General features: G+C 47.2%; 1 protein-coding gene across 4 annotated transcripts in view; it reads left to right on the top strand.

The window, feature by feature from the left end:
• LOC144772324 (uncharacterized) overlaps window positions 1–26363 on the top strand; it is a 517545-nt gene that overhangs the window by 52838 nt on the left and 438344 nt on the right. For all 4 annotated transcript variants that reach the window (XR_013599716.1, XR_013599715.1, XM_078656565.1 and 1 more), the window contains exons 7-10: window positions 275–367; window positions 461–571; window positions 25532–25627; window positions 25709–25819. Coding sequence is in view for 2 of the 4 variants with exons in the window: in XM_078656565.1 (XP_078512691.1) it covers window positions 275–367; window positions 461–571; window positions 25532–25627; window positions 25709–25819 (411 nt within the window). In the remaining 2 variants the exon portion in view is untranslated. The remainder of the gene's footprint in view (window positions 1–274; window positions 368–460; window positions 572–25531; window positions 25628–25708; window positions 25820–26363) is intronic.

Raw genomic sequence — 26363 nt, 5'->3', positions numbered from 1 at the left:
CCTCGTGGGAGTCTATGTATTAATAAGGTGTGATGTAATGTCTCCTGCGTACTTTGTGGTGTTGTAATGTCTCATACTCACACTTGTGTAAAGTAAATGATAAAATGACACATGATGAATAATAATGTGAAAGGTCCCCCAAATTCATGATATTTTTAACTAATTTGCAGATACGACATTTCAGAGAAGTCTTGATTTAATGTTTGGCCTAGTTCTGGAAAGCAGTTTGCTGGGATTTCATAGGATTCTTACTATCATTCTGTCTGTCTTTAAGGTGATCCAGATGCTGCTTATGGGATTTCACCGAGTTTTCCAGATGAAAAAACACTGTTCCAGCAGGAGATGGAGGATGAACGAGGGCTCACAGGTGACTTATATGGCACCCTTACATGCAATACACTGTTTACATTTCTTCCAGATATCATTTTATACTAAAGGTTTACTGGTTTTTCTTGTTCAGGAATACCAGATATCACATGTCTTATTTTACCGGACATAAAAGAGGAGGCAGAGGCCTGTTCCATGGGTTATCGGGGATCTGAGCTGAATGGGAGCATTGATAATCATCTCGGTGAGTCAGTGGCACCACCTTGGCCTCTTCTAACCCGGCATTAGGATAGCATAGCTTATATATTTTATCTCACTATCATAGTCTGCTCATTGTTTATTAATTTACTTTGCATGGCCACTAGTTTGTGGTTCGCCAACCATATTTGTGATTCTTTTGTTTGTTTTGTTTTCCCATACTCCTTCATTCATTTTGCGTTTAGTGAATTATTAGTCTGAACCGGTTTGAGAAATATGTTCCTGCCTTATACTTGCCCCAGATTCCACTAACCTTCATGTGCCATTACCGGTTATGCTTTGCTACCATGTTCAACACCTTCTGACCAGGGTCTTGGGTAAAATGAATGCAAGTCTGTATTTCATGTTTATCTATTACTTGTTTACAGGCTCAATAAAAGACTTGTCAGATCAAAAATCCTTGGCAGTTGTACCATCTTCCTACTGTTTCTTGCCTGCCTGATAACTCTCTTTCTCTCTCTTTCTCTCTTTCTCTCTCTCTCTTTCTCTCTTTCTCTCTCTTTCTCTCTTTCTCTCTCTTTCTCTCTTCTCTCTCTTCTCTCTCTTCTCTCTTTCTCTCTCTCTTTCTCTCTTTCTCTCTCTCTCTCTTTCTCTTTTCTCTTTCTCTTTCTCTCTCTCTTTCTCTTTCTCTCTCTCTCTCTCTCTCTCTCTCTCTCTCTCTTTTCTCTTTCTTTCTCTTTTCTCTTTTCTCTTTCTTTTTCTCTTTCTCTTTCTCTTTCTCTTTCTCTTTCTCTTTCTCTTTCTCTTTCTCTTTCTCTTTCTCTTTCTCTTTCTCTTTCTCATTCTCTTTCTCTTTCTCTTTCTCTCTTCTCTTTCTCTTTCTCTTTCTCTTTCTCTTTCTCTTTCTCTTTCTCTTTCTCTTTCTCTTTCTCTTTCTCTTTCTCTTTCTCTTTCTCTTTCTCTTTCTCTTTCTCTTTCTCTCTCTCTCTCTCTCTTTCTCTCTCTTTCTCTTTCTCTCTCTCTCTCTCTTTCTCTCTCTTTCTCTCTCTTTCTCTCTCTCTCTCTCTCTCTCTCTCTCTCTCTCTCTCTCTCTCTTTCTCTTTCTCTTTCTCTCTCCCTGTTCTTTGAGAGTCTTTATCCTCGATGCCTTCTGTCCAAGGTCTCTCTGGAATTAATGATTGGAAGGATCTAGACAGAGCGACAAACAATAAAAACAGGTGGACAAACAAGTATACATCGAAATACACACCGATCAAGGATAAATCAGTGCTGCCAGCTTAACCCTCCTGTCATTGGCAACTGAGAAATATCTCTGCATTCTGGGTTTCTGACTCTGAGTGAGTGATTAGACAGCTGAACAAGGTACAGCTCTGCCATTTGTGACAAATGAGAGGCAGTTCTGCTATGTGCACTGACTGGGAAATCTGACAGCTGAACACATGTTAACTCTACCCCTGTGACCAGTGAGTATATGGCCTAGTGCTCCCGTCTTTGTAAAGGCAGATAGGCAGGCAGGCCTTCTGGAACTCACTTTGTATATATTTGTGTATGTACATGGTATATCTATATTGTGAAGTTTGTTAAGTCAGCAGAGTGCTGTACAGTGTCAAGTATAAAGTCAACCAGTGACTGGAGAGGTGGTTGGATTACATTGAGGTGTAGCATTCTTTAGTAATTGTAAATGTTGAATATGTAGCATTCTTTAAAGAAGTGTGTCTTCAATTATTTCCCTAATTGGAGTGGTCTTGGGGCGGTCGTAATATATACGGGGATGTTGCTCCACATGCCGGGTGCACGGATGGAAAAGGCCGGGTACCTCTTTTTTTCACACCTCTTAGTCTGCAGTGCGGGATGGATACGGGTGTTCCAAGAACCACCAGAGAATGCTGGCTTTTTGAATTATGCAGCTGGTTTTGAAGATGATGCAGGCCTACACGCGGACTACTGGAGTGTTCTCAAGATGGGAGTCTTGTGATTAGTTCTTCAGGCTCTGGCTGAGATGTGCTCCGGTGTGCATTATACCAACTGGATGCTACTGTGGAGTCTGCGAGGCCATGTAGCAGGGCGGCAGATGCGATAGTACAAAGGCAAGAACACCAGTTCTGAATGTGCTTTTTGGAAGAAATGGTTTCACTTTCTTTAGAAGATCGAGTTGGTACCAGGCCGCCTTTTGTGTTTTCTGATGGTGTGTTCCTTAAGGGTGAGGTTGGTGTCCGGGGAGAATCCAGGTGACTTGGTATTTGATTAAAGTTGGGGTACGAAGCTGTCCAGGTTCATATCATTGAGCCAGGTTTGTACTTATTCTTATTCGTTATTCTTGGCAAATAACACAAAGTTTGTCTTGATTGGGTTGAGCTTCAGGTAGGTGCTGGACATCTAGGTCTTGATGATGTGCAGGCAGTGTTCAAGCCGTTGGATGTCAGAAGCAGAAGAGACTTTTAAGCAGAATTGTGTATCATTGCCATATTGGTGCGTCTTGATGCTGTTCTCTGAGTAGAGCACCAAGGGACTCCGGATAGAGGTTGAAGATGACAGGAGATCGTATGGAACCCTGGGGATCTTTTGGGACCTGTAGGTGCCCATGGGAACAACTAGTGTCAGTCTGAAAGGTATACGGAACACCAGTGAAGAACATTGGTGATCAATCCAATTTCGAGACTCCAAAGTGCATATGAGGTTGGGATGGTCATCAGTGTCATAAGCAGCTGAGAGGTCCAACAATAACAGGAGGCAAGGGGTCATCATCTTCTGTGGTCAAGAGGGCTTGTTTCCGATATGAAAGGTATTGGTTTCTATGCTGCGACGTAATCTGAAGCTAGCCAGGTAGTTATGCAGGACATGATAAGCATTGATGCAATGGTAAAGTAAACATGCAGAGTTTTTAAAGATCTTGCAGATGAATGGTCAGTGAATAATGGGCCGTCAGTTGGTGAGGTCATCAGGTTCTAGTGTAGGTTTCATTAGGAGTGGGAGGGTCTGGCTTATTTTGAGAGCTTCTGGAAAGATGCCGTAAGTCAGGGAGGCATTGACAATGGTGAGTAGGGGGGAGAGAGCACCCCATAGAGAGATTTGACATGTCAGTAGCTCAGTGGAGTTGCGTTTTCCTTGCTTGCCTAAGGTGCCGGACCAGAAGGACTTACGGATGACAGCAAGACCTCCGCCCAGTCTGTATGTACAGTCCACATGATAAATGCTGTGGAAGTATGTGTAAGAAAGAGGCCTAAGATATGCGAGGATGAGGGCAAACCATTTTTCTGTGATGGAGAAGGAGTCAAACTTGTGAGGTATTGAGGTCTGGTGCATTAAGTACTGCAGAGAGAATGTTAATGAACTTAAGTTGGAATGTGAGTTTTGTAGTTTGAGGGTGTGTGGTAGTTAGTAGGATGTGTACAAGGTTGGGCCTATGTTTTGTTTTGTGGAGATTGGCATTATGGGGTAATGGTTAAAGCACTTGATTTTATCTTACCAAGTACATTTCAGTGGAACAGGGGTTTTTAGCCCAAGACCCTTCTTGGCCCAAACAGTCCATAATACCATTGACTGTTTTGCCCTTTCCGGGGACACCCGTGCGATGGGATGCCCTTAAGAGTTGACTGAAGTAGCGAGAAGGCAGGAAGTGATATGACTTCCTGTGAAAAGGGATGATGGGAAATGAAGTCCTCTTGCTTGGATTCTTGTTTTAAAGATGTTTTTGTCAGGCAACAAATGGTGACTCACTAATCTACGTACAGAACTGAAGAGAGAGAATTAGAAGGGGAGGGAATTAAGGGAATGCGAGCAGCTCCTTTCAGCTTGTAAGAGGATTAAAGGTATAGGCCTTTACCGAGGTTTCAGAAGACAGGAATGTGCCTACAATAGTCCAAATTAAGTTACAGTTATGTACATTAATTAACCTGTGGTGAGCGTCTACTGTCCTTATTTTTTGGGTCTGCTCACTATTTAAAAGCTGTGCTTGTTTGTGCAACTGCATCTATGTGTTCCACTTCTGCAAAGGCTGTGTAATTCAAAGCAGGTTACCCAAAAATGGGGTAGACACCTCGATGGAGCAACCAACGAGTCCAGGTGTAGTTTATTTACTTTATCCCAAGTTTGTTATCATAAGTAATCTCTCTCACGAGAAAGGGGCATCCCTTTCTGTGATCAGTTACAGTGTTAGCTGCTGTAGGGAAGGTGGGCCTCCTAGACTGTCCCTCTTTAGGTGCTTAACTATTGTGTTGCGCTTAGTCTACCTAACAATGTAGGTAGATGTAGGGTACCTCTGCTGATACGGACTTTGCTCCCTGTTTGCTTTCTGGCCGCTACGCCACTTCTCGCGGCCGCCGCAGCTGGTCCTCTTCCGGCCCCCTCCTGCATATAAGACCTGGATGCAGGTGAATCCGGTGGGTGCCTCTGCTGATACGGACTTTGCTCCCTGTTTGCTTTCTGGCCGCTACGCCACTACTCGCGGCCCCCGCTTCGCGGGAGCCGCTCGTCGGCCCAGGAACTCTGCTGTTTCCCCCTGCCTGGGACCTGGAGGATTTTGTTGCCACAGCTCACACCATGCACGGACAGAGGCGGGACTGTGATGACCAGCCTGCCCAGCGGCACTGATCGGCCACAGCTGGTCCTCTTCCCGCCCCCTCCTGCATATAAGACCTGGTTGCAGGTGAATCCGGTGGGTGCCTCTGCTGATACGGACTTTGCTCCCTGTTTGCTTTCTGGCCGCTACGCCACTTCTCGCGGCCCCCGCTTCGCGGGAGCCGCTCGTCGGCCCAGGAACTCTGCTGTTTCCCCCTGCCTGGGACCCGGAGGATTTTGTTGCCACAGCTCACACCACGCACGGACAGAGGCGGGACTGCGAGGACCAGCCTGCCCAGCGGCGCTGATCGGCCGCAGCTGGTCCTCTTCCCGCCCCCTCCTGCATTCTCTCCTTCAATAGGAGCATCCATAACGCGCACGCGGGAGGGGCGCGGGACAGGGCACGGGGCTAAGCCCGGGCAAAGGTTGGGTTGGGCCATATCCCCTGGTTTGTTTGTTCCTACTGCCCTTCTCAGCTCAACTGACGAGGTATTGTGATTCCCCCCTGGCATATTATAGATTTTTCCCCTCCCTTTCTTCATTTTTGTGCTAGGCTGCACTAATCATGCCTTTACGTTCCGGGAAGGAACGAACTGTGCAGCTACAAACCTCAAAGGGGGTGGTTTCCGGTCCCCTTGATGCCTTCCTTACTAAAGCTACGGGAATCCTGGAGAAGGAGATGGCCTTTGCCGAGAAACGGCTCTCAGCTAGACCTTGTTAGAGAGAAACGTTCCTCGTTAGGCCCTATTGCTGCAGCGTCTAGTCCTGAAGCATTACTAATAGATACTAACCATTCCTTGGTTCCTGTATTGGTGGATGTTCACCGGGATGCAGTGGGAGCTTCGTTAGTGTCAAGCTGTAGTGATTTAAACTCAAGTGATTCATCTGGTAGTGGGGTGGGGGGGAAGTATGCACTTAGTAAACCAATCTCAAATAGATCTATCCTCGGAAGAGGATTCCCCAAGGAATCATCCCTGTAAGAGGAAGCGAAACACGGGTCGGCAGAGGGGAGGTGCTTCAAAAGTATCCAAAATAGCTTATACACCACGATTAACCTCCAACCCCGAGGCTACTACTAGCTTACAGCCTACCCCGGTGTCTAGTGTTCATGGGCTTCCTTCCCAAGTTGCATCTGGGTCGCCAAACTTCTGCCCTGCGAGCAATAGCAGTGAGGATGGCCTCATGGCAAAGATGGAAGTATTAATTAAAACTCTCTTGCTGCCTGTACTTGAAAGAACCAGACTTATAACCTCAAAATTAGATGTGCTTGAGAATCTTGTTAATACAAACACCTGCATGTTTAAAAAGTTGGTTAATGTCCTGGCTGCATTGTCTAACTCCACCTCCTCTAGTATTCCTAAATCCCAGGGAGGAGCTACTTTAAGTAACCAGTCCCAGCCAACAATTGCTAAGCCCACCGCTGCCCGGGCAGTCTCAAATAATCCCGAGGGCATATGTCCCAGGGGCAGTACTTTAAATAATGTCCCCGCGCCCACTCTGGCCACATTAGTACAGGCTTCGAAACCCAAGAAGGCAAGCTCTAAATCAAATCTTGCTCCCCAGCCAAGTACTTCTAAGACTACTGTTGTTACTTCGGCACAGAACCCTGTGAAATGTGGTCTTAAACCACCCACTCAGCCCAAAGCAAGTTCCAGAGCAGTTGGGAGTGTAAATTGTAATCCCGCCAACTCTCCCCGGAAGGGTAAAAAAAAAAATGGGGTCCTCCTCGTACTGACCTACCCATTGATGCAGCTCCATACACTATTGTCCTAACGGGTGTTTCACCCATTAGGGAGGGCCAAACCGAATCCTATGGTGACCTTAAAAATAAAGTTGTTTTTTGGTTAAGCAAAAACCGACCCCTCCCACCCTCCTCCTCAACTGAGGTACTGTATGTCAGAAGAGTGGACTGGGTGGGTCATTGTGAGAAGGATTTAGAAGGGGATTGTATCATTATACATTTCAGGGATCCCTGGGTGGTTGATTACATACGCAGGGAGGCAAGGTTTGGGAGGATGGGGGATGTGCAGTCCCTGGGTTTGGGTTATTTTTACCCTAAAAGAGATGGTGCGCCCCTTTCCAACTCCCTGATGCCCAGAAGACCCGCTGGTAGATCCCAGATGGATAGGATCCCTTATTCTCCATTCTATCCACAATTGTTTAACCGTTATGATTCCCTCTCTGGTCTGGAGGGTATTGACTGACTGCACCCCGCATCTAGCAGAGGGTGTCATCTGAGAAATCATGTAAATGGCAATAATGGAGTTTGTAATATAAGTTTGAGTCATGCGGGAGGAAATTTGGAGAAGGCTGTGGAGAGGGTTGTTGAGACCAGCACAGATGTAAACCAGTCATCCAGCCTCCAATCATGCATGGCTAGTATTATTGGGGAGGAGCTGTGCGTTCTGGATCAAGCCACACCTCTTGATCAGGTTGAGCCGCTTAAAGGGTTAAAGGGACGTATAGGTTCAGAGGATTGGGCTGACTATATCAATACCTTTTGATATTGTAATCCTTCAAGAGAGTTGGGCTCCTGATCCTATATATCGGGTAGGGTTCTTAAACTTTTATAAGCCAGCAATCCGGGGTCCAAAAGGCAGAGCCTCTGGGGGCCTAATAATCTGGGTTAGGCAGTCTACTGGGTATAGACCAATCGAAATTGTAGTGGTCAACCCCGATCTCCTGGGAATTAAGCTTAGTAAGGCTAACTTCCAGGACATTGTAGTTGTCAATATTTATGCCCGAGGTCGTCCAGGAGGGCGCTGTCCGGCTATTTTGGACGAATTGGACTCTTACCTTGAGCAGATAGGGAGAGACAAATTAATCCTCATAGCAGGGGACCTCAATTGCACCTTGGAACCCCTGTTTAGTGAGGGTGAGGATCTGGGGGCTGAGGAAGATGCAGTATGGAATATCCCGTCCCTATCTTTGATTAATTGTAAAAAGGCCACTGAGGCTGCTCTCCATTGGTTAGGGCTGTGTCTGGAGTGGGGCCTGAGAGCGGCAAATGGGCGAACGGCCTCTGACAAGGCTGGCCAACCCACTTTTGACAATGGGATTAGCAAAAGCCGAATAGACTATATTCTGGTTAAAATGGAATATTGGTCACTCGTGGTTGATATGGAAGACGTGGTCCGCCCGGAGAGTGACCATAACCCATTGTCTCTAAGCTTGCAGCTACCAGGTGGCCCTGGTAGGCCCCCAACAACTTCCTGCCTAACGGCAGAGGCCGTTTTGTCTAACGATAGAAGAAGGGTCAAATGGTGTAGGGTAGTGGAAGACCACACTTTGTTAGATGGCATAGCAAAGGAAGTCTCGTCGACCTTGAGTGCCTTTCTAAATCTATCGCCCACCATGGATGCTGTTCCTCAGATTAGTGATCTTCATTTGTTTGTTTGAATATGTTTGTTGCATATTTTCAGGTGTCTTACAACATTACACATAAGTAAACGGAAAAGATGCGAAGTGTCGCTATGAAAATCGTGCGTCCCAGTGCTGTATCGAAAACAGTACACATAAATGAACTCATTAGCAAGGAGCAGGATAAAGACAGTGTAAATGAAGTAGCATAGTTAAGGCTATAAAGTCTGGCTTATATGCAAGAGAATAACATTTTATAATTGCAGCAATAGGTGACGGAGAAAGTTGAAACCGTTTTGTCATGGCATTGCAGATTTGTTCATCGGACGTGTTAGTGGTGTTAAAACAGCAACGTTAAAGGAAAAAAGGGCCTAGAAATAGCGCAACATACATCCAAAGCTGTTTCCTTTAAAGCGATAAACTATAATGAACAATCCAACAAATTCTAGAAACTAAATAGTGGGTGGTGTCTGATAACAAAAGCTTGTGTGCGTGTGATGGTCATGGGGTAGGCAACGAGTAGGTCCGCACTGCTTTTCAGTGGTTATGAGGGTGTAGAGCATAGATGTAGGCGCATGGGCGTCACCGGGAGGAGGGGGGGGTGTGTGAGTGGTCACTCTATGCCGTCCTGCTGGCATACTTGGTGGTAGGATGCCAAGATGTTATCCCAATCTAAAGCTATTGGGAACTTACGGAGTCCTGCTGTCTCTTCTCTATGGAGCGCCACACTCTCAGCCCTTGCCCAGTTATCTAACGAGTTACGCCAGTGTATTGGCTGGGGGGGGGGGGACAGCATGTTTCCAGCGTTTAGTAATGAGGCGTTTTGCCGTGATAAGCCCTAGATCCCAATACCTCGCCTGAACTTTCGTCTGCTTCGTCCTCTTAAATAAGCCCAGTAGGCAAGCCTCCCATGTAAACGGCAAGTTGCCCCCCGTTGTCTTCGCCAATGTCCTGGCCACCGTAGCCCAGTAGGTGTATAATGAAGGGCATGTCCAAAGGATATGTAGGAACTGCGCATCTACAAATCCACATCTGGGGCATGCTGTTGTGGTAAGCCCAAAGTACTGATTAATCTTGTCAGGGGACAGGTATGCCCGGTGTATAATGTAGTAGTGTATGGTCTTAAAGCGTGCATTGCGTGGTATATTCCGTGTCCCAGCCAGTATTCGTGTCCACTCCCCGTCTGTCCAATCCCGAACTCTGTCTGCCGCCCCCTTGTCTCGCAGCCGCTGTGGGGAGAATTGAGTATGTGTGTGTAATGCTTGGGCAAGCCAGTGTACTATGTGAGAGCCATTGCCCATCACATGGAGATACTGTATGAGGAGGTGCGTCGGTGGCTCGTCCACTAGCGGGCCCCAGGCCTGTGCCAGTGTATGTAGGAGTTTTGCATGGGTTAAGAACTGCCCGGCTGGCAGTCCTGTGTTACCCGTCAGTGCCGTGAAAGGGAGTAGTGCACCATCCTCAAAGAGGTCTCCCAACCCCTCTAGACCAGCTGTCTCCCAAGCATCCAGTAGTGGCGACGCAAACATACCTCCCTCCCAAGGCGTACCAAGCAGTGGTAGGGTGGGCGCATAGGGCTTCACTGTAACGGTAAGTTTTAAGCTTCTCGCGTAACATTTTCTCGCCACCGCTAGATGCAGCTGGTCCAGAGTGCGGAGTCTAGATAAGGGGTAAAATAGAGCGTGTACTTGTGGGACTGTCATCACAGCATCTCCCGAGGCTGTGTCTCCCAAATTCCTCCCGCTCAACTAGTAGGCAACCCATTGTAACTGCGCTGCCAGATAGTACAATTCGTGATTGGGCACCGATAGACCACCGCTTTCCGTTGCAGCGTAGAGGGTTGTCAGCGCAACCCTGGGTCGTCCCCCGTTCAGATTAGTGATCTTCATGATCAGTGCTTCACTAAACTCAAAGCCCTTTTAACTCTCCCGTCAAAACGTGGGAAAGTGAAGGAATTGGGTGCCCAGAAAAAATGGTATAATAAGAATTGTAGGGTCGCACATAGCAGCCTAATAAAAGCCATTAAATCTAGGGTCTCTAGCAAAATTAAAATGGCCCGCCAAACGTATAAAAAGGTACAGTGGATTGCGAAGAGAGAATGGGATGAGCGCCATTGGTCCGATCTCTTCGAGGCTTGCCAATCATCTAACCAAGTAAAGTTTTGGGAAATTGTAAAATGGGGTAGGAATCCGGATTCCCAAATTCCTGTAAATTACGTTCCAGCTGAGGTATGGGTGGACTTTTATTCCAGCCAGTTTAAAGACCTGGACTTAGAACCCCCCATTGGCCAGGTACTGTGTGCATCCCCGCTTGCTGCCCCTTATCTTAAGTTAGTTTTTACAACTGCTGATACCGAGTTTGCACTCAGCTCAGTACAATCGGGTAAAGCCCCAGGGATGGATTCTATCCCTGCTGACCTATTTAAAACAAATTTACAACTATGGGTTCCCTATACAGGAATTTGTATATGTAAATGTACAGGAATTTATATAGCGCAAATCACCAAGCGGTTTCTAAGCGCTTGCTTAGGGAACCCGTCCTGGTATTCCCCTGTGAGATAACCCCGGCAGGGTATCCGCAAGGTGAAAGCCAGGCATCCCGCCACGAGGGGCCATTGTGGAGATTAAGCAAGCTATTGCCCAGAGTCGCAGAGTGTGAACCCGTGAATCGAGTAGGCACCGGAGCGAGAATTGTCGAGTCCATGGACATTTTAGGACTCAAGACCCCGCCGAGCCGGGAATTGAACCCTGGTCCCGGGCTGACCTCTGCTTCCAGGTCTGCCTCCTCTAACCAGTGAGCCACACTTCTCCACACATATAACTCTGCTTGCCAATGCCATCGCAAAGGGGACAAGGATTCCAGAGTCCTGGAAAGGGGCGGAAATTCTCCCAATTTTAAAAAAAGGGGACCGTTCGGTCCCGGGAAACTACCGTCCCATAAGTTTAATCGACTCCTTACAAAAAATTGTCGCCAGGATGGTTCTAGTCAGAATCCAGGGGTGGATGGAGATGGAAAGTATTCTCTCCCCATTACAGGATGGCTTTAGATCAGGCACCAGTACCATCAACCAGGTTTTTAGATTCACCATGATTTACTGGAAGGTGGTGCTATTAGGCGGTGGATCCATCTATGCCGCCTTTGTGGACCTTAAGTCGGCCTTCGATCTTGTGCCCAGGGCAAAATTGTGGGATGTCCTAAGAAATCTGGGCCTACTGCCCGAACTCCTAGACCTCGTGGTTAGATTGCATGAGGACAACTTTGCCCGGGTGAGGTGGGGAGGCCAGGGGCAAGTGACGGCTAGTTTTCCTGTAACGCGAGGTGTCCGTCAGGGATGCGTTTTGGCCCCCACCCTTTTTTTATTGTTTATTGAACAGGTGGTGAAGTTTTTTGCCAACACCCCCACTGACGCTCCCTCTCTAGGTGGGACTAAGTTTCCAATGCTTATATTTGCTGACGATACTTTACTCCTCTCAAAAACACGTAGGGGGCTGCAAACTGCACTTAATAGGTTCGAGGAGTTTTGCAAACTTAACGATTTACAAAGTAATGTAAGTAAGACCAAATTTATGGTCCTAACTAAAAATCGTCCTATCAAACGTACAGTCAGCTTGAATGGCGTTAGTATTGAACAAGTGGAGGTCATGACATACCTTGGAGTGACCCTAGACTACCGCCTTCGCTGGAAACCCCAGGTCGACGCACTTCACCTTAAATTCGCACGGCTTACGGGCTGCTTGGTTAAGGAGCAACAAATGTCCCTAACGAAACGGGTTGCACCAGCTCTTAAGATTTATGAAGCCAAAATCAGCTCTGCCATCCTGTATGGGCCTGACCTATGGGGCTACATGGATCTTTCACCATTGGTAACAGCCCAAAACAAATTTATACGGAAACTGGTAGGACTGCCCCAATCTACACTGATTAAACCACTCTTGTTAGATTTGGGCTGTAAGCCCATTAACAAGATGGCTCGCTATCGGCTAGTAGCATTATGGATACGGTTCTGGACATCACCGGACCTAAGTCTCTTTGCCAATGAATTGGTGGAAGTCAGATCAGTACGGGGCTCTACTAACATTCCTTGGCTACGGGAGGTAAAAATGGTTTTGGAGGAGGTGGGCCTTATTCAGCTATGGGTTTCCCCTGGGTCCGCCTCCTTCCCCTCCAAGCAAGATTTTAAAGCACTTTATTGGGCTTCCGTCAAATACTTATCTGTGGTACAATCAGATGCTACTAGCCTGACGGGCAGAATTTTGGCCCACAAATTAGACCCCTCACTGGAGATCTACTGGGACGTGATTACTAAGTCCCTAGACAAAAAACTATACCACCAGTTTCGAGTAGGGTCCCTGCCAGTAAGATCGTTTACAAAGAATTGGTCTGTTAATTTAAATGATTCCTGTCCCTGGTGTACTGATCATAAGGAGAGTGTAGGCCATTTTATTTTTGCATGCCCCGCCTATCACGCTCCAAGAAACAAATGGATCAGGCCCATATGCCGTAGATTGGAAGTTAGAGGGAGTACTGATGCCTTGAGGGTGCTACCCACCAATACTTCTGAGATGGTGGTTGTGGGTGTTGCTAAGTATCTGGGGTGTGCATGGGTTATTAGAACCAGATATCTAAATGCATTTTAAATTTCTATAAATTTTAATCGGGTGTTCAAACATTAGGTCTTTAATATACTATTTAATCTTTGTTTTAACTGATGAAATGTTTTTTGTATATATGATGGTTTAAATGCATTTCCATGTATATTTTATTCCGTTTTTGTAACTGTCTTTTATGATGAAAAATCGAAATAAAGACCTATGAAACCTGAGGTAGATGTAATTGTTTGTCTTATTCTGCTGCATCCTATAGCATGTATCAAAACCAATATAAGGACCTTAGTAAGGTGAAGGTTGGCATGTTTCACTGCCCTTATGGTTTCGGCAATTTCTTCAGGACCTGAGGATCATTATCGAATGTGGTGTCTCCCAGATCACATCTGCAAAGTTGACCCTCCTTTGACAGACTCAGTGGGTATAACTCTAGTGTTGTGCGGGTGCATTTAATTTGTGAACTGTGTGTTTTGTTTCAGCTGTAAAGTAACCTTGATTGTTTTGTGATACTCAAGTCTTGCATAGGCTTCCAATGACTCCCTACTTGAGAGTGTCTTCAATTGCCTACCCAGGCACAGCTATTAAATAGTGGGTGGAGCCACAAAAGGTTGAGATCAGAAACCCATCACATGGTAGTTAACGTATACAGTTGTAGCACCTGAACCTGACCAAGGCTAATTATAGATGCATTGCTATTGGGTGGCACAGTCATGATCCCTCTGACTCCATTTTGACTTTTAAAAGATAGGCCCCAGAGTTGTTAGATGTCCGGGCACCCTGGCCTACCTTGCCCAGACTCTACAGTTGATGCTAGACTAACAACGTTGACGCTAGATTAACAATGTAGTTGATCTGGTGAGTCGGCTGTTGTCTAAGCCTGGTAAGCATTGTGCTTAATGAGGGTTACAAAGACGATGACAGGTGTTAGTGGCTCTAGGAAGCTGGCTCTGTTTATGATATTGCCACTTGGTGGTAATACCGTGCACAGAGTCCAGGGGTTCCCCAAACGAGTACAGGGCTCAATGTAAAGCCCAAAGTTCTCTATTAGTGGTAGTGTGGTCCAGCAGTCTTAGGTCTAACACAGAGGAGTGTAAGTCATTTATTGACAGTCCCCAATGGGGAAAACAATATTGCCGTTAAACGGTTAAATATCACACTTACAGTTCCAGTCTATGGGACCAATGGGTCAGGTGAGTACCAGAACTGCTCCACCAGCGGCACAGGGGCGGCTGGGTGTAAAGGTCAATTTCAGAGTCCGGCACAGTGTGTTTTAATGGAGACTGGGGATGCCTGAAGCCAGACTGCTTGCAGGTTAGTGGATCGGTTGCAGTGCTTTGGGGTTTAGCACAGGAGGGCAGGGTAGGGGGGGTCACAAAGCAGCACCAAACATACACCACTAGCTGCACTAGGGTGGCCGGGTGCAGGGTGTAAAATTAAACGTCGAGCGCCCAATGCCTTTCAATAGAGTATCTCCTCTTGGCAAACAGGCTGCAGGCATCGCATCGGAGGTTGCAAGAGGGAGACAGAAGAAGTAAGTAGAGGAGGTGGGGGTCGTAAGGGCACCGTCTGTTCAGTTCACCAACACTCAGAGGCTATGGGTATAGGGGTGCCTTTTGACGTCCGGGTCTTTTTACCAGAGCCATTTGCTGTAAGGGGGAGCCTCTGGATTCAGGCTGCAGGCGTCATCGTGGTGTCCAGGACAGGTCAGCCAATGCTGGATTCGAGGTCCGTATCACTGGGGAGACTTCACTGGACAGGTGAGCCATTCATACTCGGGCCATGGGTGTTGGTTGCTGAGTGGGCAGAGGTCTCGGATCCACCTGGTTCCAGAGTTCTTGAAGTTGGAGTTTGTTGGGCAGGGCCACTGTCCACAGGAGATCTGGTACTTCTTGAAGAGTGGCTGTCTCCTGGGGTTCTTGGAAATCGCTTACCACGGGACAGGAGCGTTTTCTTTGCAGGCTCTTCAAGATGGATACAGGTCGGTAGGGCTGGGGCCAAGGCTTTCATCGTCTTCAAGTTTTGCTGCACAGCGTCTCCGTCCTTCTTCTTAGGTTGCAGGAATCAGCTCTCCATGTCTAGGGGAGCCACCTAAATACTAGATTCAGAGTCAGTTTAGTGGAATAGCAGGTAGGGCCAATGAGCATCTTACCTGGGGTGACTACACCATCAGTTATACCACCCTCCTGTGGGAGGAGGCATAGACCTTGCCCTGATTGGAGTTGCTTAACCTCTCCTTTCCCATCTTAGGGATGGAGATGACAGAGGTGGGCACACCTCCTTTTCTCCTGAGTTTTTCTGCCCTTTTTTTTCACCCAAAGTGGAAGTGTAAACCAGGGGCTGCCATCTGCTGCTAGCCCATTACAATAACTGGCTTGTCCCAGTATCTCACAGAACTAGGGGAGTTTGACAGTAGGTTCTGATCAGGAATATGGGATTTCTTTTGTAAAGTAAAATGTATCCCGATAAACTAGGAAAAGCCAGGAAAAGCCAATCAATGGTGCAATATCCATAGTGAAATATTGAAGCTGACACAAAAAGTATACCGCACACAGTATACTAGCATTTATATATTGTGAACTAGAGGCAACTCAGCAGCATAAGATCAAGCACCTAAGGGTTCCATGGCTTCATGAGGAGTCATTGGCTGGCAGGACACCATATATCTCCCCCTTATGCACAAGCCTAAAAGTAACCACAGATATAAACCGTGGAAGCATACCACAGGGAACACACAGGACCCTATCTTCGCTACAAGAAACAGCATCATATACAACTCCAAGACACCGCTCACATGGACGGACAAACCCATAATCCACTTCCAAATCAACACATCTCAAGTCAACACCCGTACCAGGTTCAGCATTCCAAGCCACGGCTGGGGCAAAATCATGTAAGCATACTGGCTCAACGCTCTCAGCACGATTCAATCTAGCCCCAAAGACAACCTTGGCTGGATCTAAAACTGCATGGACTCCCTCGCACCCATTAACCCCAACAAGCATAGATCAATGAAGCAGGAAAGCTGGTACACAAAAGACCTCCGACCACTGACAGAACTACCAACAAGGCTGCACTCAGACACTGTCGCTGCAAATAAGAGACACCAAGAAAAAAGCACTAGTGGACTGCTTCGAAAGATGCTCCAACAGCTGCAAGGAGATCATCTCTATTGTCAAGGATTTCACCTCTCCCTCAGCCACTGTCAATAAAATCACTGCCATCCTAACTTCATCCACAGCAAAATCACAAACCTCTACAGCTACTTGGCATACCAACCTAACCCCAGAGAACTCAACGCTAACCTACACACCCACCACAAACCAAGACAGCCACCTGAACGAATGGACATCCCTAATCCGAAACAACACAGCGGCAATCATGTGAACCGTCCACTCCGGGTCCCCAACGTGGCCCCACATCTACAACCAGGAATCATCACCAATCAGCACCACCCTAACCCTCATCAACACCTCCCACATGTCTGCCACGTTCCTGTAGGAGTGAAAACTTGCAGAAATCAATACCGTCCTCAAGTAGCCCACAGCTGACCCGAATCAACTGAGCAACTTGCAACCCACTTCGAACATCACCATCTTCTAGACAACACTCAATCAGGAATCAGAAAGAACCACCGCACTAAAACAGCACTCATTGTGGCCACGAAACGACATTCAAATTATCCTGGACCAAGAAGAGACCGTGGTCTTCATCCTGTTCGACCTTTCTGTTGACTGCCTCCCATAACACCCTCATTGGAAGACTCAATGAGATTGGCATAAAAGTACCTGCTATAAATTGGATCTTTTCCTTCCTCGCTAGAAGAACCCAAAGTGTCAGGCTGCCACTCTTCACATCTCAGACCAAGATATTGATATGACAAGTCCCACAAGGATCGTCCCTCAGCCCCACCCTTTTCAACATATACATGGCACCCCTTGCCAACAAAATCCAATCACAAAACATGACCATCCTCTCCTACGCCATTGACACCCAACTCATCCTCTCCCTGATGTACAAGACCACTACCGCAGGAACCAACTTCACCAACTGCATGACCATGGTAGCAGACTGGATGCAAAGTAACTGACTGAAGCTCAACTCCGACAAGACTGAAGTGCTGGTCTTTAGAAACAAAACCTCTTCATGAGACTCCACATTGTGGTTGTCTGAGCTAGGACCAACTCCCACACATACACAGACCACGCAAGAAATCTAGGGATCATCCTAAACGATCAGCTCAACATGACAGCTTGAGTTAATGCATTGTGCATCTCCTGCTTCCACATCCTATGCATGCTGCCAAAGATATTCAAATGGTTGCCTCAAAACACCAGACGGACAATCATGTAAGCACTCAGCACCAGCAGGCTGAAATACCGCAACACACTCTGTGCCGGAATCTCCAAACAACTCCTACACCGACTCCGGACCAACCAGAACATCCCTTCAAGGCCACTACTCGTCCTCGCTTGCCACACCCACATTTATCCACACCCCAGGCAGCTTTATTGGTTCTCCATTCACAAGCACAGCCAATTCAAACTTCTTGTGCACGCATACAAAGCCCTACAAACCAGAATACCTGAACAGTCGCATACACTTTCACCAACCCGCCAGACACATGCTCTGCCTCACTCTGACACACTCACCGCATCCGCAGAAGCAACACTGGAGATCTCTCATTCTCCTACATTGCACTAAGACAAGGAACAAATTCGCCTCACCTTTTGAGTCCCGGAAAAAGCTGGAGACGCGGCTCTTCGTATACGCACCCTGGAGACCACACACCTGCCCATTTGCCATGGAAACTTTCCTTGGTGATTACTGTGCTATACAAATCAACATACTTTAACAAATGCACACTCATGCACATGGAGCTATAAACAACAAAGAATAATACCCGTGATTCAACAAAAACACACAAACACAATACTCAGTCTCCAACCAAACAACCCTACGTTTAACCACACTTTCCCCCATCAATCAATCAAACAAAGACAAACATCATGCAAAATGGCACTCGTACTAACCCAACATCGACAAGCTGGTCAAACCGGCCTGAAAGTAAAATGAGGAAGAACAAGACGAGAGAAACTAAACTAAATACTCAATCGCAAACTATTAACAGTTCTAATCTCACAAAGGAGATATACATTGGACATATGCAATATAAAATTCTTGAAACAATGAAGAACATGGTATTATGCAACCCTTGCAACTAGGACAGGGTGTCTCAACCCTCGACTCTAGGAAAATAGAATGTTTGTTTTTCAAACCTTACAAATAAAGAAAGCAGGGTGTGTTTTACCCTTGCAACTGAAACAAGGTGTCTTTAACTTTTTACCTTAGAATAATGGGATGGAAATATAACTTGCAAAAAAATAGGGTATGGCTCATCTTTTTCCCACTGAACACAGGGTATCTCTCAACCAGTGGAACTTAGTTTGTATATCAATTCTAGAAACACTGGACCTGGGAAGAGGCACTGGCAGCAATTAAACCTCATCACAGTTTTTGGCTAATGGAATATTACAAAAGTAAAGATTGGAGACAGAAAATTATACTTTAAATTTCATAGTTTCGGAGGAGCTTCGCCCGCAACCGGGATGGTCGCGTGAGCACAGGGCTCCCGGACCTTCGCCACCTCCGGCACTTTTATCCTGACTATAATCCTGGTTATGACGACGGATCATTGAAGATGCAACCCAGCTGATCTCCTAGCTGCTTTTAAAAATTGATTTGGTCTAGGGGAACCGATTTTATGACAATCTGAACTTTCCTGGCCTGCTCCACGGATCTGCCCCGGGCTAGAGTTGATGATCTGTCTGGGCGGTAATTGAGCAACAGCGGTTGCCCTGATCCTACTCTCGACCCTGGACGTGACTTTCGGTTTCGCTTTTGGCCCGGATCCTTCTACGCCGCGGATTTGACCCCGCTGCCTAAGGACTGCTTTACTTCGTGGTCCTACTCCAGGGCCGGGACCGTACATCAACGCTTGGTGTGTGACGCACTGTCCTTTGGATGAGCATCTGTGAGTGATTTTGACGTAGCCATTTTCACCAGATCTCAGGGTCCCCTCGGGGACAGCTTCCAAGATGGCCGGCAAGCCCGAGGTTGAAAAGCGAAAGACCAAGACTGTTCACCGTGGGGGCTCCATACAATCTAATGTCATGGATCGATACACCCATCCAAAGGGATCCCCCGGTGGAACGGGCAAGCATCCGGTGGACAAGGGAGATGATTCTACGGCGGACGACGACCTGACTCTGCACGATGTTATGGGCGCCATTGCGAGTATGAAGACCTCAATCGGTGTGCAGTATGAAACCCTGGCTCAAAAACTGGATACGGTGGCGATTGATGTCAACTTGATCAGGGTGGATTTAGCTAAAATGAACGAAAAAGTTAAATCCCTGGACTTGAAGACTTCTAGCCTCACGACGGATGTCTCCGACCTACAGACGGAGGTCCGTAATTTACGGTCCTCTAATGATTTCTTCTCCCGCCGTCTGGAGGATTTTGAAAGTCGTGCTAGGCGGAACAACGTCCGTATTGTGGGTGTCCCTGAGAATTCCGACAACTTGAATGTTGACCTCATTGTGGAGGACCTCATCGTCAACCATCTTGCACCCAAAGGCCTGAGTAAATTCTTTGCGGTGGAGCGGGCACACAGAGTGCCGGGTGGTAAACCTAAGCTGGGTGCTACCCCGCGGCCCATAATCACCAGGATATTTAATTTCCGTGATCGGGACGCTATCCTGCAGGCGTCGCGCTTGGGTGGCCCCACGAAATTTGAGAATACGACGGTGAGTTTCTACCCAGACTTCACTCAGTTGGTGCAGAAACAGAGGATGGAGTTTCAGGGAGTGAAGAGATGATTGAGAGACAGGGACATGAAATACGCAATGCTATTTCCAGCTCGGCTACGTGTGGTACATGGAGATCGGACGTTCTTCTTTGATCACCCTGAGGCTGCAAGCGACTGGCTCGACTCGCTGCCCAGGCAGCAGGAACATCCTGAACACTCTGGTGGAGCCGAAGGTGGACCGATGGAATAGGAATAGTAATGGGACTTGGTTCGCTGGACTCCATATAGATCTTTCAGCTATAGTTTGCGGTTCCTTTAACTTGCTTTAATTGAGCTGGTTCTCCAGGGGTGGCGGGGGACGTGAGTCTCTTCCTCCTCTGGGGTTTCTTTTCGTAGATTAGTTATTTGCTAGGGCGACAGGCACACTGCAAGTTGGGGGGGGCCTTTGAGTCTAACGCAGGGGTGCAGGGTGGGGGGTTTTGTTTCCGGGGTAGATTGGGGGGTGGAGGGGGGGAAGTTGTTACTTTTTGGTTCATTTCAAGGCACTATATTGATGGACTTTTGGACTTGGCTGTTGCGACTACTGTGGGGTGGATGCTGCGACCATGTTCGGGATGGGTGGTAGGGGGCTAAAATTACTATGTTGGAATGTTAACGGGTTGGGGGACAGGATAAAACGTGGTGTTTTGTTACAACTCTTGAGACGTCTCTCCCCTGATGTCGTGCTGTTGCAAGAGACACACTTGATAGCTCCAGGACGCCCCTTCGCTGGGGCATCTGTGCGCTCTATAAATCCGGCTAACATAACATAACCTAGGCAATACATGTCATGCTATGAATCGTAGGGGCTACCGTCTCTTTGCACACTCCGGCTTCACCACTGGCTCCAGGGGGGCGGGTATCCTGGTCAGGGCCTCCCTCCCCCTTGAGATCGACGCCGTCATTCTTAACGACAGGGGGCGATACGCCGCCATTACTGGACGATGGGAGGGGAAGGTTATCTCTCTGCTCTCCGTTTATGTCCCACCTGGCCTTCAGACTGTTACCTTTGCGGATCTGGGGAGGGTGATACTGGGGCTCCCAGAAGGCATTCTTGTGGTGGGCGGCGATTTCAACTCCGTGGTCTCCGGGAATATCGATCGCTACCCACCTAGGGATCTTGGGAGGTCCCAGTCTTGGCTGGGTGGCTTCCTTGACACTCTGGGATTGATAGACTGCTGGAGGCTGCTACACCCTGGACAATTGCAATACACCTTTCACTCTGGTGCACACGGTAGCCTCTCGAGGCTAGACTATATCCTGATGCCCGCAACACAGGCCCCATTGGTTAAAGAAATCAGACACTTGGCTAGGGGTATTTCAGATCACTCCCCCTTATGGCTTGTAATGGAAACAGGGCCGGGAACTGAGGGCCGGGTAGCCCCGATCAACCCTTGGTATCTCCGTGACCCTAAGATCCGAACGGAATTGATCAAATCACTCGACCATTATTTTGTGGATAATGTGGGGTCTGTGTCATCGTCTGTCTCGCTATGGGAAGCCTATAAGACCGTCATCCGCGGCCACGCCTTATCGTTAATTAATAACGCTAAGAAGCGTAAGTGTGAGGCAGTGGTCCGGCTTGAAACTGAGATATCAGACATAGAAAGAGACCTGGAATCTGATGTTACCCAGGACAGGTTGCACCTTCTCAGCCTCAAACAAACTGACTATAGAGCATTGGTCACTGATGCCGCTAAGGTGATGAGTAGGGAGCAGCAAGGCCGTTTGTGTGTTTGGGAGATAAGGCTGGAAAGTTGATTGCTTGGTTGGACAAGAAGGAGAGGGCTAGTCGTGTGGTTCCTTTGATTGAGAAAGTGGATGGTGTGAGAGTGACTGACCCAGTTGAGATTGTGGAGTGTTTTTCTGAGTATTTCCAAACCGTGTACTCCCCAGTATCGGATAGACCGGAACAGAACTCGCATCTGCTTCTTAGGGACATTGCTTTGCCCTGCTTGTCGGATCTGGATAGGGAACTGATGGATGCGACACTCTCTGTTGAGGAGGTCACGACCGCGGTCCGCTCTGTGAGATCCGGGTAGGCCACGGGTCCGAATGGACTTCCCATCGAACTTTATAAGCTACGTCCAGATAAAATAGCACCGTATCTTCGCTCGATGTTTTTAGAATCGCTGGAAGCTGGTACCCTCCTTTATGATCAACGACTTGCATCTATCGTTGTGATTCATAAGGAGGGGAAGCCACGGGATTGCTGCGTGTCGTACAGGCCCATCTCGCTCTTAAACGCCGAGCCTAAGATCCTCGCAAAAGTGCTTGCGAATCGCTTGATAACTGTTATCTGCGACCTGATCCATCCAGATCAGTCCGGGTTCATTCCGCACCGCAATACGGCACTCAACCTTCGGCGTCTACATGGAGCCCTTGCGAGAGCGTCCTCGCTGCGTGAATCGGCCATTCTGGCCTCTTTGGACGCCACAATGGCGTTTGATACGCTGGAATGGCCGTACGTTTGGGCTGCCCTCGACAAGTTTGGTTTTGGCCCTGTTTTCATCAGTTGGGTGAAATTACTATATAATGACCCCTTGGCTCAGGTGGTCGTTAATGGTCGTGTCTCTGGCTCATTTTCTCTCGGGAGGGGTACTCGCCAGGGGGGCCCGTTGTCCCCGCTTCTTTTTGCCCTTGCTTTAGAACCCTTGGCGGCTTGGCTGCGGTGGGAACCATCAATGAAGGGTATACGTTGGACCCCCGACTTCGAGGACAGAGTATCGCTCTACGCTGACGACATCCTGCTATACCTCACGTCACCTCGGAAGTCGCTAATAGTGCTATTCGATGTATTGACTTCCTTCGATAAAAACTCTGGCCTTGTGATCAATTGGTCCAAGTCCTGCGTGTACGTTCTCTCGGGAGATTCTCCTCTCTTGCCGCGTGGGTGCCCAATACAGGTGGTACACTCGGGTTTCAAATACTTGGGGGTGTTCATCACCTTGAATCCTGTGGTTCGCTTTGAACGTAACCTGCTGCCCCCGCTTCGGCGCCTGCGGTCCGATGTTGAGGCATGGCGTAGACTTCCGTTGTCCCCGCTCGGACGGGCGGCTCTATTCAAGATGATGTCACTGCCCCGATTTCTCTATGCCCTCCAGAATACTTTTGATACCATCCCGGCCAGTTACTTTCGATAGGTCGAAAGCTTGCAGAGACAACTGATATGGGGTGGGCGGTCCCGCATAGCCCTTGCCAAGTTAACACTTCCTTGGTATGACGGTGGAATCGCTCTCCCAGATATCAAGCGCTACTACTGGGCCTCCCAGCTGGGGGCGATTAACCACGGCATGTACGACCCCGCGTTCGAAATGGACAGATGGTTGCTGCCTGGTGGAGACTACAACAGGGCGCTTTATACGAAATCCGCTGGGAGGATGCTTACTGGCCCTACCAAGATAGCTGTGCAGGTATGGCATCGTGCTAATGATGCAATGGGATGGAAGAATAGACTTACACGCGCAACCCCTCTTTACGCTTCCGAGAGGCTAGGCTCCCTGTGGAAGACTAAAGGTTTTGATAGGTGGGACGTTATTGGTATAGGTAGGGTGAATGATGTATGGACTAAGGATCGGGTTAAAACCTTTGAGGAATTGAGACTGGAGTATGACTTGAGTGACAAGGAGTTTTTTAGATATGCTCAGATCCGGCACTCGTTGATGGCGTTTTCCCTCCGGGCACTACTGTTCCGGAGGCTTCGCCGCTTGAGGATCGGGTGCTTGACGGGCACGTTCCCGACAGTACGATTTCGCTTATTTACAAGAAGTTGATAAACAATAGGACCGACCTTCTACAGCGCCTCAGGGAAGCTTGGGCCGGTGATGGTTTGGAGTTAGATGACGAGGACTGGCAGTCGGCCATATCCTCGCCGAAAGAGGTTGCAATTCCGGCACGCCTCCGGTTTGTACAGCTTAAGAATCTTCATAGGATCTATGGTACCGGTCCATGCTTGGTCAGCATGGGTTATGCTTCAGATGGGCTGTGCAGGCGTGGTTGCGGCCTCTTGGGCACTTTTCTCCACATACTCTGGGAGTGCCCGGTGGTTGTTCGTTTCTGGAATCTAGTGCATGCAGTGATGGAAGAGGTCACGGGTGTTGCGTAGTTGCCTGAAGCTAGACGATGTTTGCTGAATGTTTGGGAACCCAATGACTATGATTTGGCCCAGACACACTGGGTGACCCTTGGCAATATGATCGCTAAGAGGGATATCGCCCAGTTGTGGGGCTCTCAGAGGCCGCCCACAGTCTTGGCATGGAAGGAAAATATGGATTGGTGCATGTTCAGAGAGAAGACGGTGTATGTGGCACGTGGCAGGCCTCGCAAGTGGGGTAAGATTTGGGGTCGATGGAACTCCTACCGGGGAGACATCTGCACACCTCCCTTCACACACTTAGTGGCGGATCCTCCTTCCCCTTGACCCAACATTCCTCCTATTGTGGTGCTTGGATTGTCTCCGGACTTGCTACATCCCTCATTCCTCCCATCCTGTAATGTCAATGTTTGTATTATGATCTTATGCTTTCCTCCCCGCAGGACGCTTCGCCATTCGATTGATTGTACTGCCTTGTTATTTTTTCTTGTTTATGTCGTTAAAAATTTTAATAAAAAAGAAATATTAAAAAAATAATAATAATTGATAGTTTTGTACTAAGTTTTGCCAACAGAATTGTGCACATATTGCCCACATGAATCACGCTGTGATGAAAACATAAGCCTACCACCTTAAAAATTTGAATCGTAAATCTCATAGAAAGTCGTAATATGGCTTTGTAGACTTATCCCTACATTGTTAGTGATTTGCTGTAGCTAGCCGTTGACCCAGGAGTGGATTGGAATTCCGAAGTCCTCCTGAAAAGATCTTTTCATCAAAGGCACATCCACAAAGCGAAGTAAGTAGTCTTTTTCTCCTTCTGATGAAAGTTAGTGTAATCTAGGAAGTTCTATTGCAGCTGTGTAAGTCAGTCAGCATCAGCGGTCAATTAGAATTAATATTTAGGTGATCTAAAGGCTCTAGCTTTTAGGACTAGAAAGTAAAGACTTTATTAAAACGCAGATTGGGTACACTGTGGACTCTCACAATTAAAATGTTCTCACTCCCCTTCCACCCAAGTCTTACTCCTAGGTAAGGCAACTAGGAGAAGTCTAGATCTGTAATAAACTGCTTGTCTCCTCGTAATCTATTGTTGGTCAATTATTGTCTGGTGGAGATTATGCTTTAGCGACTTGGACTTATTTATTTGATAGTTAGCTAATGCTATGGCGTATTTTTACACAATATTCATCAGTGTTGTGTCTGGTGGTGATCATTTGTACAAACCATTGATTCTGAGATGAAAATCTCTATGACACTCTGTCTGACAGTCTTACTTATATCTGTATTAATAAGATGTGTTATGATGCCTCATGCACTTGTGTCATGTGATGTCTCATTTAAACATTGTGTGTGGTGCTGTCTCATACGCATATTTATGTAGATTAAATTATAAAATTACACCTGGGGAATAAACCCAGTTTTATGTGTTGTCACAAATTTTCAGACACGACATTCCAAAGCAGTCTGAATTCAATTTCAAACATTTCTGGGCAGAGCGCTGTTGAAATTTCATCGGATTGTTCCTAATATTCTGTCTTTCAGGGGACCCAGTAGCTACTTCTGGGATTTCACAGAGCTTTCCAGATTACAAGAAAACAGTTTTTCAGCAGGAGATACAGGATGAACGAGGAAGAACAGGCGAGTCTTCCATGCAACAGACTTGTAATTTCTTCTCATCCCCCATTTATTTCCAAATATTTATTGATATGTGTTTTACAGGAATTACTGCGTTCACATCTCTTATTTTACCAGACACGAAAAAGGAGGCAGAGACTTGTTCCATGGATCATCAGGAGTCTAAGATGGAAGACAACAGCAGTAATCCTATCTGTAAGTAGAAGTGTCCCTCCTGTAAACACGTGCGAGGGACCTCTTCTAAAGCTACATTTGTTTAGTATTTCTTCTGTGGTCATCTAGTTATTGAAAGCTGCTAATTTTTCACAAGTTCATTTAGTGGTGGGTTCCTGCATGCTAGTGTCCAAGGACAACAGAAACTATTTCGCCAAACCTTTTACCACCTGTATGCCAAGCCTTTGATGCTTGGTCTCTTCATCCTTATTGCACTATTGGGCAATCTGGCGATTTATTGTCAATTGGTGATTGTAGTTTTAGTGACTTGGGCACATTTAACTGACACAATTAGCTAATGCCTTAAAGTACTTTTGCACAAGACTGATCAGTATTGTCTGGTATCATAAGCAAGATATGAATCATTGATTCTGAGACCAAAAGCTCTGACACTCTGTACCTCGTGGGAGTCTATGTATTAATAAGGTGTGATGTAATGTCTCCTGCGTACTTTGTGGTGTTGTAATGTCTCATACTCACACTTGTGTAAAGTAAATGATAAAATGACACATGATGAATAATAATG

This window comes from Lissotriton helveticus, chromosome 8, assembly GCF_964261635.1.
Source record: "Lissotriton helveticus chromosome 8, aLisHel1.1, whole genome shotgun sequence".
In the NCBI taxonomy this organism is placed as follows: domain Eukaryota; kingdom Metazoa; phylum Chordata; class Amphibia; order Caudata; family Salamandridae; genus Lissotriton; species Lissotriton helveticus.
This window is presented reverse-complemented; position numbering and strand designations above follow the sequence as displayed.